Source organism: Artemia franciscana, chromosome 13 (genome assembly GCF_032884065.1).
Source record: "Artemia franciscana chromosome 13, ASM3288406v1, whole genome shotgun sequence".
NCBI classification, from domain to species: Eukaryota; Metazoa; Arthropoda; class Branchiopoda; order Anostraca; family Artemiidae; genus Artemia; species Artemia franciscana.
In genome coordinates, this window is record NC_088875.1 from 978561 (window position 1) to 993562 (window position 15002).

The following is a 15002-nucleotide window of genomic DNA, read 5'->3' on the forward strand; positions in this document are numbered from 1 at the left end:
ACAGTGCGAAATATTTTCAACGCAATACTAATTCATGATTCAATAAGCTAAATTTATTTACCTGAAACCAAACATTTACTGCGTATTAGCATAGCAAATTACAGTCTGGGAATACATTATCTAGATTTGTCACTGCATTAGTAATTAGATACAAAAAATTTCTTAGAATCAACTGTTATTTTTATGACATAAGTTTATTTTAATCCAAACCACAATAAATTAAAAGCTTATATAGGCATTCCTGGTAAAGACTTGTTTCATGAGATTGTTCTTTTACCTTTTTCAGTTATTAAAAGTAAGTGGTACATATTTCGTCATTATAATCTTCTATTTTCACTAATCCTAAATGTGGTCTATTTTATTCATCTTTTCGCCTTTTTGAAAAGTCTGTAGGTAAAATTGTCGCATTTATCAGCTGAGAACGATATTCCGGCAGGTTGAGAATTATGTTCTTTTTTCTTTTTTGTACAGTATTTTCCGTTTTGTTTCATTCAAATTTATTATCTCGCTGATTTGTTTAGCGGAAAGGATTCTTTTTTTCGGAGGGGGGATCACAAAAAAAACTTACAAAAACACATAAGAAATTTATTTATATTGATTTTTGTTACGTTTTTACGAGTCAGACAAACTTTTCAGGGGGGGACAAAACCACTAGACCCCCCTCCCCTCTGGATACGGTCTTGTCATAGTCAAAAGAAAGTTTGAAAAAAATAACAACTCAGTTTTGGAACTTTGGAGCCGTGAAAAGTTAGAGACACAATTTTTAAAAAGCATAATAGCCACACAGGCACTTACGCAGAAATTTGTTTCGGCGGGGGCAAATCCTTCAAATCCCTGATTCTGTGAGAAGTATCAGACAATTTTCGAAAAATAAAAACATGAAATTTCGCGGGGGACGGGCCCGGAGGCCCCCTGCGTACGTGCCAGGCCACAGATACTTCAAACAGATTCAACATCCAAGAATGGTAGATGATCTTCCCTAGTTCAAATATTTAGCAGTCATTGAGGAAAGAAAGATAATGCACTCTCTAGGCCAAACACTAAGTAAAACATGCACACGACTTCATATTTCTTCAGCAGTTGCTTCATGAGGTAAGTTGAGTCGGAAGATACGATCCACCTAACTTGCCCCCTTCTATATTGTTGGATCAGCATCTAACTCATAAGCTACGGTCGTGAAAATTTACCTTTAAATCCCACAAACTGAATTGGGGTCCTTCCAGAATGATACCCTAGATGCGCTCCCGTTAAAACTAGGGCTGTGGAGTCAGAATCAAAGTCATGGAATCGGAATTTTTCTGAATAGAATCGAAGTAACAGAAATAATGTAAGACCCTTTGGAGTCGGAGTTGGAGCTATGAAAATACATAAAGACTGGAGTCAAATCAAAGGCTCTTAAATACAACTAAAAAGTGGCAATAACAAATAAAATTAATATTGTAGGCTAATACAGACTATAATTAGACTACAATATTGCTTTTCTGCATGTCCCACATTAGTATCAATTTCTCTTGTCAATTTCTGCAGTAAATTAGCATGTTGGAATTCTTACTTCTTTGAAGAAAATGTTCAGTTTCAGGAGTGGGAGTCAGAGTTGGAGTCGGTGGTAAAGTGGACCGACTCCAAAGCCCTTATAACAATCCATTAACGTTACAATAATATCTTTAAAACGAAAACAATCATTTCAAACAATATTCTGCTTCAATAAATGACTTAGCTGAAATATAGTTCAAGAGCCTCACTTTCCCCATGTTTACGAAAAAAAAAATCTAAATAACAATGTAAATAAAAGGCGTAAATTTATAGTCATAAAAAATACTATCAATAATAATAACGGTATTCAGCGAATTTATAGGTGCGAGTTCACAATTTAATTCTTGAACTTTATCAGTACAGACAATGAAGTTCAATAATTAAGTAAAAATCAAAAGGCTATGACCTAAAAGCCATGTGAAAAAATAATAATGTGTTTCTTCACTAAACCGCAAATTACGTTTTCCAAACAGGAATAAAATAATTAGAATATTTACATAGAGCAATTGACATCTATGCAATAAAAATAAATGTAATTAGCAGGGAACTAATAACCGCATACAATGAGAGGAAAAGGTGCATTGCCAAAACCCTAAGGACATTCGGCTCTTAAACAAAGTTCAAATATATTTTTAAAATTTTATAAATACACGATACAATACTAAAAAGCCTATACTTTGGCAATTTCCTAAACTGAAAAATTCATCGCTACCTTTTAAACCTCCTTTTCGATTAAGGAAACCATGGAGAACATTTCCATTTCAGCAAAGTGTTCTTCCATGACTTGTGTCATGACCGTAGGGTGTAGGACTCTGTCGACTATGGGAAGATGCAGGGGAGTGGCTCCAGCATTTGTATTGGGGGAGGGGGCAAGAAGCATCCATATTCGGAGTTATGGGACATGGACTATACAATAATTCTTCTTCAAATTATTTAGGGGGGCAACTACCCTCTGACCCCTCCCCCACCCGAAACGACGCTTCTGAGAAGATGCTTATTTTTAGGACATTCGGAAAACATTAGGTGGTAATACCCAGAAAAATTGGATATAAATGTCCTATGGGCCACTTATCTTCACAGTTTAAGGACTTTCCCATAATAGGCACATGGCTGGAGCCTCAGTGTCATCAAATGATACTGGCTAGTAGAGGATTTGAATAAAGAGGTTCATTTTTTGCTGCTTCGTCAGCTATATTCCTACTAAGAATCTCAGAGTGACTAAAACCTATCAAAGGCCGACTTTCGATACCTTTATTATAGGTTATTTGTGTAGCAGGGTCAAGATGTAGGCACTAGGTTAAAAGTAAGGTCAATATTTCCTTAGATCGTCATGCACTAAGGACTGTTTTTTCTCCAGTACCTATCTTGAGAAAATTTGAGCGAGCAAGGCATTTACAATACTTTGACACCATCTAATATCCTCAAGTTCCATATTCTTCGACTTACTGAATTCCATAGATTAAAATAAGTATCCTTTTTCCTAGGTTTTCTATCTTCTCATTCTGTGAAAAACTAAGAATACCTTGTTTTCTTAAATTAACACTTTTAGTTTGTGCACGCTACGTAACCTGTGAAGATGCTGATTAAAAGAATCTTTTCAAGAGCGCCTCCTTCAAGATGATTTTGGTATTGAACACCTTTTTGAGACACAAAAGACCATCTAAAAAAAATCTGATCTACCTAAGATTCTGACCTTTGCATATTTTAGTGACCTCTGGCCATTGCTATTTTAGAAAATCATGCGTGAAGCATATGGTTGACTAACTATGAAGGAGAAAAAAAAAACAAGAAACCGCCAGATCAAGCTGGCTGACCTTAAAGGGGAGGGCTTCCAGCACCAGTTGGATCAAAACTGTAGCCATTTACCGCAGGCGAGCTAATATCAGCTACCCCAAGAATATTTCACAATTTTAGGCTACCAAAACGCCAAAATATTTTTGCAATTACCCATTTTTGGCTCTTTACGCAATTTAATATCTTTTCAAACTAAAGTCTTTTCAAAGACCTTTGATTATTTAAGATCGTCCGATTTCTAACAATGATATGTACTAAGCTTGAAACTTTTAGTTTTCTTTCTTAAGGTTTTTGAATAGTTGTAATCCCTTGTCAAAATAGGGAATCATCAATTGTGGTGGCAAATTCATACTCGTATGTTTCCCTGGTCTGGACTATACAATCCTAATAAGAGGTAATTAATGATAGGTTTGCTTCTCACTCAACTGGACTATCTATTTTGGCTTTTTCTACAATTAGCCATGACTTGATGCCCACAACTATTCCATTTTAATTCAAAAATCAACGGACTGGGTACTTGGCACTTAATAAACGGCGGGAGTAAGTGTGCCTCTTATTGGACCAATATTTGTTTGTTATCTTTTAGCAACGCTCAGGCTTCAGGCTTACTCTCGACAAAATCCTTCATATCCCGTCATTCAAAGCTTGTATACACTACCTACGATTTAAAATATATGGATTTATTTGGTGATCCAAGCTTACTTAACTTATTTGAGCATCATGAACTTTGGCTGCAATGATTAAAAGGGCGTTATGCAACACGACATAAATTTTGCCCAAAAATATCATTTTTATTTTTTAGATTTGCTGAGGTTTTTAGGCACCTAACTCTAGTTCCATGCAGATGTTCATATTCAAGAAACATTCACTTGTCTTGGGAAATTTAGTTGTTGACTTTAGCAATCTTAGTTACTTTGGCAACCGATAATATCCAGGAGAAAAATAAACTCAACTTTTATTGGGTGTCTATGCTATTTCGGAACTTTTCAACACAATGGTCATTTAATTTGTTTTCTTCTTTTTTTTAGGAACAACATCAATATCAATGACAGAAAAAATCCAGTGCAAACAAAACGACAATTAAAATAGCACATTGCTGCAGTTTACAAATTCTGCCTGACAGCAATTTTTTCTGGCTGAAACGCGGATTAACAATTTTCGCATTCACCGTACAAAATGTGGAATAGCAGAGTAGCAATGCTACTTGGCAGTTTTCAAATTTGTTGGCGGGTTTTGTCTGAAAATACCATTTTCGAATATAAAGATACTTTTTGCTCCAAGGAAAGCTGCCAAAACACAAGTTGTGCAGCCACAGTGTCGGCAGCTTTTGGAATTCTGTCGAATGCCGCAACTGGCAGCTTTGGAACTTTTACCATACTCGTTTGGCACTATATGCTCCATTTCCCAGTAATTTCTGCGAGCGAGAAACGCAAATGTAACACGTTTTCCAAAAAAGCTGCAATAGAAGGTTACTACTGAACGAGGCTGGACATTAAGGCCGTGATTAAGTGAACTGATGGAGCTCGAATATCCCATGTTAAAATCAAACATTTATATTTAAAAAGTACTCAAGTATTCATTGGCGGAAGATACCGCTTTTGATATCAGGCCGTAGCTTCTTGAAGATACTACAAAATGTTTGCTAAGATTTTGCTCTATTTCCTCTAATTGATTAGAAATCTTAGAAAATGTCTCGCTCTTTTTCACAAGTGTACTCTATGAAGGATATTGCTTTTAGAACAAAATTGGTACTATCATGATCAGAAGACAATAACCTGTAAGATGATTGCAACCATTTTTCGATGTATTTTCCTGTTTTCGAACAGTCCCATAGAATATTTTCAGCTGCCTTAAATTTTTACCAGTTTTTTGCCAGAAAGAATCGTTTCAGATCGCTGATAACACCCCTAGAGACCAGATTGACAAGCCGGTATAATTAATTTGCTATTTCCGCCACTGAATAAGTGCTATTTGAAGGTTTTTTGACAATCGCAGGTATCTAGAAAATTGAGAGAAAGAAGTCTACCCTAACTTTGATTTTGAACCTCGATGTTTTCAAGTTCAATAATCACGTCCTTAAATCTCAGTTTTAAATACCTTACACAAAACCTTCTGAACTATCGTAGCCACCATCGACTGGTCAAGGAAAATCAGCATTGAGTTATTCTAGTTGACTAAAACCAAGGTGTAAGTATTTAAACCCAATATGTCTAGCATGGAGGAGGGATCATCGATATAGATCGTATTGAATTTTCCAACGTCGGTGGGGCTGGAGGCAAGATATGAAGCTCTTTTTTCATTTGTCGTAGAATCACTGCAGCCACTTTCAGTTGGATATTTCCCCAAAATTGGTGCCGTACAGCGTTTCAAGCGACAACAGGGTCCTTTTTGTAATTATTTTGAAAGTAGAGAAGTGAAGAGTCTCGTAAGACTGATAATTAAATGTTTTTAATCATCTGTTGATTACAACATACACCACAAAGCGGAAGGGCCTTCGAAATTCATTTGGAAGGTCAAAACCCTCTGCTGAAATTATACGGTACATTGTTAGCGCAGTTCTGTTTTCAAAGTCAAAATCATCTTTATCTTCCAAACTTTTAACATTGAATCGAACAAAACATGCAATATTAAGTTGTTCTAGGCAAAATTTTGCGATAAAAACAAATATAGAAACGCAGTGTTATTCCAGTCCCTTCAATTGTTCCTCTAATGCCTAATCGACTTAAGTTCACTTTAAAACTTTTGCAAAAAACTGAAAATATGACGAGCAAATGTTACAAATAAATCATTACTTAAATAATTCTAGATTGGCTTATCAGTTTTAGGATCCTAAAACCTGACACGTTATCTCGAAAGGCATTGAGTCAACTTCTGTTTACAAATGTTGCCCACGCTCAAAAAAGAAAACTTTTAAGACTCGTAATAAACGTCAATTAAATCATGACAAGGGCTGATACAAAAACAGATTTTCAAAAAGAACAAAAACTAATGGCCGATTTTTTAACTCTGTTAAAACGATGAATGATGGATACCAAACAACTTCTATCGTCTGAAATATATGAATCTCTTTTTGACTAGAAAACTTATGACAAAGGCTTAGGACGTAGAGTATTTTGGGAGCCCCACAGTTTTATGAGCAACTAGTTTTTTTCGACATAATACCTTGAACTAGGTATCCTTTTCCCATACCACACTGCCTTTTTATTACAAACAATTAAACGTTCAAATTGGTACAAGTCCATTTATTTAGACAGCGAAAACAGGTACAAAAGTCAAGATATTTCGATAACATATATCGCTGTGTTAGTCAGCGATCTAACATATAGATCGCTGATGAAAGCGATCGTCATCAGTATAAACACTCGAAGTGGTCGAAATATCTAGACTTTTGTACCTGTTTTCACTGTCCATATAAATGGGCTTATCCCTATTTGAACATTTATTTGTTTATTAACAGCTTGAGGGAAAGACAGGAAAGAGTCAAAGAATGAAAAGTCAGAGGTGCGGAAAGCGTGATTGAAACCACTAAGTCATGCTTAACCGCGAAAAATTGTCGCAAATCGTCTCTCGAACCCGATATTGTTCAAAGAACGTGAGAAAACGAGTTCAAGCGTTTTGTTTGTATATCGGATTTGAGTAATGGCATTTTGTATTGGCCAAATGAACCACGATGGATTTGCTATTTAACAGGATGAATATTAGTTTCGCCCAAACCAAAACATTATTGACAGGAGACTCAGAACCCGTCATAACAATTGCACGAGAAGGAGTTTGGCCAAGCATAAGTAAAATAAACAACAAGATAAAAGATTATATTGTCCAATGAATTTTCATTGGCCCATATCATACCATACCTTAGTCTTGGCCAAACCACTAGAAACCATATTAAAAAAATGCCAATGTAATTTTAATAAATGCATATATTTTACAACAATGTTAATTGTGCCATTAGAAACCAGGATTGTCACACGTAATGATGTTTTTGGACTTTTTACCACCATGTTTCAGAAAACAACTGCCTAGTGAGAAAGCATTTAAAATATTTGGGGTGGGACAGAGGTGCCCCTAGTTTTATTAGAAATGGCATATCTACCACACAAAGAATCCCATCTTTCAGTCACTTCATCTTTAAATCTTTTCAATGTGGAAAATATCAAATTCAATCGCATTGCACAAATAATTCCATTGCCGATAATTTCTTGAAAGATCAATATTGACTAAGAAAACATGTGTCAATGTTATATTTCTATAAAATCCGTTTAAGTTTCTTTTCCTTCTTGTATAATATTAATGTAAAACTTAAAACTTTTAACATAAAACTTTTATTTTAAATTTATTATCAAATTATTTTAAATTATTATTTTAAGTTATTTTATTAAAATAATTGTTTTATTAAGATTCTTTTATTACGATTGATCTTTCATTTAAATTATTTTCTATCTTTTATCAATATTTAACAATGTTTTATTAGTTTTTTTTTTATATTCAGCTTATGAGAATGTAACCAACATAGCAAAAGGTGGTCATGTCGAGCTTTGGCATCATGGGGCTAATTCTCAGATGATAAAAAGGCATAAAATGACTGTTAAGGAACACGAGGTGGAGAAGTAGAAGATTAAAAAATGACATAAATTATTGTAAATTTTTAATAAAAATGTTAAACTTAAACTTCCGATTCAGCAGTGTTAATTTTCTATCAGAGACATGAACCTTATATACAAAAAATTATGTCAGATAAAAACAAGTCTTTCAACTTTCATTGCGATCGTTCCTATTATCTAGAATGTGTTCTAATTTTATGATCATGTATGTATGGTAATTATGTAGTCGCCGGCCTTGTTACAGGGATAGTAGCCGGTTATGCTAATGATGTACGTCTAGACCGCATCAGGGCCCCACTACTAACAATGTGCTCTTTACGCTAAAGTTTGACTCTTTCTCTCAATTCTTCTTTCTAAAACAGTAAAAAAAACTTTAGCGTAAAGAGCGGGGCGTTGATGAGGAAGCAGCCTCTTTCATATACGAAGTAATTTCTGTGCGTTTTAAGTTTTGATGTCACTCCTTACTTTCAGTTGAAAAAACTTGTTTTTTTTTATTTAATTTCTGAACGTTTTTGAATCAATGCATGTTTTGATTTTTGCTCTCCGCAGAGGAATAATCAAAACGAAATTTGCATATTTTTTTTTTTTGGCTCAATGGCTTTCTCATAATTTTGATCGAATGATTTTGAGAAAAAAAGAGCGGGGAACGAAGCCTAGTTGCCCCCCCCCCCGATTTTTTGATTAATTAAAGAGGCAACTAGAACTTTTAATTTTTTACGAATCTTTTTATTGGTAAAAGATTTACGTAACTTATAAATTAGCTTACATAAAGAACTTTTGTATTCTCATGTTTTTATTACATATATGAGGGGATTCGCCCCATCGTCAGTACCTCGCTCTTTACACTAAAGCTTAAATTTTATCCCAATTCATTAAGAATGACCCCCTGAATCACAAAAGCCGTAGAATAAGTAGTTGAAATTACCGAAAATACTTTAGCGTAAAGAGCGAGGTATTAGAAGGAGGTGAGCCCCTCATATGGGTAATAATTTCTGTTTGTTTTAAGTTTTATTGCTGTTCCTTACTTCCAGCTGAAAAAGCTTTTTCACTTTTATTTTTTAATTGTTTTTTTTTTAAATAATGCTAGTAAATCCTGCTCTCCCTTCATGGAAATTTTCTTCTCCCATTACAAATTCTCGAAGGAAAGTTCCCCCAGCATATCCCCCTCTTCTCAACCCCTCCCCCAAACCAAAAAAATCCTCCTGAAAACGCCTGTATACTTCCCAATAACCATTACTATATGTAAGCACAGGTCAAAGTTTGTAACTTGTTGCCCCACCCACGGGGACTGTGGGGGAGTAACTCTTCCCCAAAGACATGGTTATAAGGTTTTTCGACTACGCTGAATAAAATGGCTATCTCAGAATTTTGATCCGTTGACTTTGGGAAAATAATTAGCGTGGGAGGGGGCCTAGGTGCCCTCCAATTTTTTTGGTCACTTAAAAAGGGCACTAGAACTTTTCATTTCCGTTAGAATGAGCCCTCTTGCAACATTCTAGGACAACTGGGTCGATACGATCACCCCTGGGAAAAAAAACAAAAAAAAACAAAAAAACAAATAAACACGCATCCGTGATCTGCCTTCTGGCAAAAAATGCAAAATATCACATTTTTGTAGATAGGAGCTCGAGACTTCTACGGTAGGGTTCTCTGATACGCTGAATCTGATGGTGTGATTTTCGTTAAGATTCTACGACTTTTAGGGGGCGTTTCCCCTTATTTTCTAAAATAACGCAAATTTTCTCAGGCTCGTAACTTTTGATGGGTAAGACTAAACTTGATGAAACTTATATATTTAAAACCAGCATTAAAATGCGATTCTTTTGATGTAGCTATTGGTATCAAAATTCCATTTTTTAGAGTTTTGGTTACTATTGAGCCGGGTCGCTCCTTACTACAGTTCGTTACCACGAACTGTTTGATCAATACCCCTATCTTCACGCTAAGGTTTTTTAATACTTTCAAAAAGGTTCTGATTCTAAGTAAACAGCCCTTGTGTAAAAGGAATTGTTCTTAAAGAATTAAGAAAAAAGGTCGAACTTTAGCACAAAAAGAGGGGTATTGAGGAAGGGCAGCCCTCCTCCTATACGGAATATTTTTTTTCCTTACTTTCAGCAGGATAATTTTTTTTCATTTAATTTCTTATCCTTTTTAAATAATCCCAGGACATCTCCATCCCCGTCTATGGAAAATTCAGTCCCCCATAAAAGAACCTTCAATAAAAGATCCTCCCACGTAAAATAACCCCCATAAATTACCCCCTTACAGTTCCATCATTGCTGAGAATTTCCACTCCCCTCAAAAAATTCTTACGGCCAATCCCTTTTGAAAAATACTCATTAGCAAACTTTCATTAGAAATATGACTTGTTTTTAATTTAACTACTGATCTTTTTTTCAGTCACGGTTGAATCCCCCCCCCCCCTGTATAGAATTTTTTCCAGAAATCTCCTCTCAAATGGAAAGTTTCTCCTGTGGAAATTTTCATGTAGAGAATTTCTTCCGTGGAAATCCCCCCAGGTAAAAATCCCCCAGACACTAACGAAAAAGTAAGACAAATAAAACGAATTTTGTATATGAATTCTGGAAAGTTCCCCCTCCTCTGTAAATTTTCTCTAGTATGTTCAGGCCTACTTGGAAGACTTCCTTCACAATGGGGAATTCGTACCTTAGAAAACTAATCCCCAGAAAACCCCCCTGAAAAGCGTCTTTATACTTCTCAATACCAAGCGATTTTAATTATGGAACAATTTGCACATTGCTGTCAAAGAATTCTAAAATACTTCGTTTTGTTCTTACTGTTTTGACAGATTTTACTACTTCCCCCCCACTCGAGAAAAAATATTCCCTAAATTCCTGCGTGAGTTTGGTTTGATATTTTAAAACTCGAAATCGTCAACATCTTCGAAAACCAGCCTTTGTTCAGATATCATAGGCTATTCTTGCAAAAGTCGGACTTTCACTTCATTGAACAAAGAAAAAACAAAACAGGAAGGCTCAGATTACACTATCAAACTTACACAGTGAATAATACCAATGGCGAAAAAATAAGAGAAAAAACCGTGTGACACAGGAAAAATCCCTTTAAATTGTGAAACGTAGCGGAAACGGGCGTTACGACATAAACATGCGAGTAGACATGAGTGAATCCAACTGAAGCAATTTAGCGGTTAAACTCAAACTTTTAAATTATTCGGCGTTACGTCAAGAAAACCAAAAATTCAAGCCTTTTTGCCAATGTCCTTTCTTTCTTTTTACTGTTTAAAAAAAATACTAACAAGATTCACCCTAAAATTATTCTGAAGAACATCTAAAATTTTAAATCGGAGAAATGTGAAAATCCCAAAATATAACATAACAAATTTAGTAGTTAAACACAGCCTTTAAATTACTCGACGTTATGTCAAGAAAACCAAAAAATTCAAGCCTTTTTGCCAATGTCCTTTCTTTCTTTTTACTGTTTAAAAAAAAAAATATTAGCCTAATACTAACAAGGTTCACCCCAAAACTATCCCGAAGAACATCCAAAATTTTAAATCGAAGAAACACGAAAATCCCAAAATCTAACAAAAAAAAAGTTGTGGTTAAACACAACCTTTAAATTATTCGTCGTAACATAAAAAAAGAGTTCAATTATCAGTGTTTTTTTTTTCTTTTTTTTGTTAAGAAATAAACTAGGGTAACTATATTATTTAGTATATTGTTCACACTCGAGAAGTTAAGTTAGGTAAGTTGGGAGGTTAAGTATGATCAGGACTTAAGGCTAGATAGTCTTCTTTTCAATGGTATCAAACAGCCTCCAAGTAGTGACTTAAAGTCTGTAATCGGGGGTGTGATTCGCAATAAAATGGAAATATCTGAAGTGTCTGATGGTGATATTGTGGAAGTGAGAAGATTTAAAATAAACAGTTCTACAACTCGTCAAGATGCCATAGCTCCGGTTCTGGTCAAATTCAGGTCGAAAGAAATTGCCCAAAAAGTTTTTAAGCTTAAGTCGAAACTAGTGCGCACTGGTGTATTTGTATCAGAAAATTTAACAAAGCAGAGACGTGATATTCTGAACCTAGCACGTGAAAAATACGGTAATAAACAAGTGTGGTCTGATCAAGGCCGAATTTATATACGCCTTGCGAGTGATGCTTTCCCCCGTCGCCTATGGTCGTTGCAAGATGTCGCTTAGATTTTTTTTTTTTTTTTTTTTTTTTTTTTTTTTTTTTTTTTTTTTTTTTTTTTTTTTCCAATAGGAATCAGTACAGTTTATATTGTTCTTATTTCTTGATAATTAGTTTTGCCGTTACACCAGAAGGATCGGTTGGATGAATTAGAAAATAATGCTTTAGATGTTAATGAAATTTTAGAGTGTAAAATTGCTCAAGATAGTGTTGTAAAATGCCCTGAGCCAGTAAGAAAAAGTCAGTATGTATCATTTGAATTTCCAATACGGAAAGAAAATAAGAGTTTTCGTGTGTCTGAATGGAATTGTCATGTTACGTCATCGTCTGAGGATATTGAAAATTTTTTGTCTGCTATGATTAGTAGTATTGATTAGGTATTTGTGAAACGTTTTTATCTATGGACAGCTGTCTCTCGTCTTACATTTTTCCAGGTTACCAATTGATTTCGAAGCTAAGAAATCGGATGAGACAAGAAGGTTTGTCTTTTTTGTTGAAAAATGGAATAAAATTTGAAGAAAGGGATGACTTATGCCTTTGGATTGAAGGGAAGGTGGAAATTTTTTCTGTGGAAATTGTATTTGTTGAGAATAAAAAGATAGTAATTTGTTTGGTTTATAAGCCACCTAGCACTCCCTCGGTTGAGTTCCTTGATTTATTTGATGATTATTTATGTAAACTTCTGTCTGTAAAAAATGAATGCATAATCATGGGTGATTTTAATTTTGATTTGTTATGTTTGAATAGCTATAATTTTGAGTTTTTTAACTTGATTTTATCGCATGGTTATTTTCCAATGAATCGCCTTCCTTCTAGAATAACTGAACATTCTGCTACTCTTATTGATAATGTGTTTCTCCCTTCAAATTTAGTTCCTGATTCTTATTGTGATATCATGATCCATCCGGGATCTGATCATCTTCCTGTTTCATGTACGATAAAGCAACGGATCCCGACTTGCGAAAAGTCTAGGCGTAAACTTATAAGAGATCTTCGGCCGGCAAATTTACATGAGTTCCGTGAACAAATAAGTGTAATATCGTGGGAGAAAGTGTATGAAGAACCGGATCCCTCGCGTGCCCTCAACAACTTTCTTGGGATAATTACTCCGATATTTGAGTCTGCTTGTCCCTTGAAACTTACTAGGAAAAAAGAACGAGATATCCCCCGAAAACCCTGGATTGATGATGAAGTTGTTGAAGCTATAAATGCTCGTAACGCTTGCTTCTTTAAAAGTTTAAATGACTCATCTGAAGAAAGTAAAAATGAATATATTCGTCAACGAAATTTAGTGAATAAGTTAAGACGTTCAAAAAAAAAAAATATTACATCGAAAAATTTAATGAACAAAAAGGTGATATGCGGGGCACTTGGCAGACCATTAACGGCGTGATTAAAGGCACAGGTAAACATTATGGCCTCATAAATGCTATCACTGTCGAGGGTGTTACATTGACTGATAAGCAGCAGATTGCTGACGAGTTTGGTAAATTCTTCTCTGGTATTGGAAGTAGAATCAGGGAAGACACTTCTCACGGAGACCCAGCGAAAAGTGACACGCTCTTTGAAGATAATCGAGGTGAGCATCATAAATTTCAATTTGAAAAAGCGTCAATTGAAGAATTAACAAAAATTGTGAAGAATTTAAAGTCAAATGCTGCTGGTATTGACGGTTTGAATCTGAAAGCATTCAAAGTAGTTTCAGTGTATCTACTACCATGTCTTCTCTACCTCGTTAACCTGTCACTTGAAGTCGGCCAATTCCCTGAAGCGCTTAAGCAAGCAAAGGTCCTACCACTGTTCAAATCAGGCAATAAGCAAGATATGACGAACTATCGACCTATAAGCTTGTTACCACTATTCTCAAAGATATACGAGAAAATAGTACATCGACAGCTGTATGAATATTTAGACAAGCTCGGAATATTAAGTGAGTCACAGTTCGGTTTCAGAACTAAACATTCAACTGTTCATGCGGCATACCATCTAATGGAGTGCGTTAATAGTGCCCTAGAAAGGAATCTTATCCCTCTTACTGTGTTCATAGATTTTAAAAAAGCATTTGATACCGTTGATTTTAATCTTTTATTAAGTAGGCTAGCTTGTTTGGGAGTCCGTGAGAAGTGTTTGAATTGGTTTAGGTCTTACTTGCATGGTAGGTCCATCAAAGTTATGATAGATGATGTGGTAGGGAAACCCTTCAATGTGAATTGTGGAGTGCCCCAAGGTTCGGTATTAGGACCTTTACTGTTTCTTATATACGTGGATACAATGCGTTTTTACATTCCTGGTGCCGTAGTTACATCATTCGCAGATGACACAGCGCTTACAGTGATTGGGGAATCTGTCGAAGATCTTATAGAGATAACTAATGTAGCTTTGGAGAATTTATCTCAGTTCACAAAGCATAGTTTTCTTGCAGTGAATACTGAGAAGACTAATTATATGATATTTAGTCGTATTGGTAAAGTTGTAAATAACTGTCATAGTATTCTTTTACAAGGTGTTTCCATCAGTCAGGTTTTTCAATGTAGATATCTAGGATTTTATTTTGATGTAAATTTTAGTTGGATTCATCATTGCAAAGTTTTATCTTCAAAATTGGCTCGCGGAGTTGGTATTTTAAGAAGATTTCATGATTTTTTCCTCTACATGTCCTGAAAGCAATTTATTATTCAATTGTCCATCCTTATTTAGTGTATGGTTGTTCATTGTATGCAAGCAATTTTTCTAGTCATGTAAAAAGGGTCCAGATTATGCAGAATAAGGCAATTAGAAGTTTGGGTGAGTATCTTGAGTGTGGTAGTACTAGAGATAGTTTTAGAGATTTAGATATCTTGAATATTGATTTTATTAAATCTCAACAGATTTCAATTTTTGTATACCAGGTTTTAAATGGATTG

At 35.0% G+C, this 15002-nt stretch overlaps 1 protein-coding gene across 3 annotated transcripts in view; it reads right to left on the bottom strand.

The window, feature by feature from the left end:
• The window catches only part of LOC136034357 (katanin p80 WD40 repeat-containing subunit B1-like), a 202235-nt gene that overhangs the window by 128115 nt on the left and 59118 nt on the right, over positions 1–15002 (bottom strand). Inside the window, exon 1 of one of the 3 annotated variants that reach the window (XM_065715491.1) lies at positions 5425–5499. The exons of the other annotated variants lie outside the window; for them this stretch is intronic. Within the exon in view, the coding sequence (XP_065571563.1) occupies positions 5425–5484 (60 nt within the window). The 5' untranslated portion in view covers positions 5485–5499. Of the gene's footprint in view, positions 1–5424; positions 5500–15002 lie in introns of those variants that run through there. 3 annotated transcript variants of the gene reach the window in all.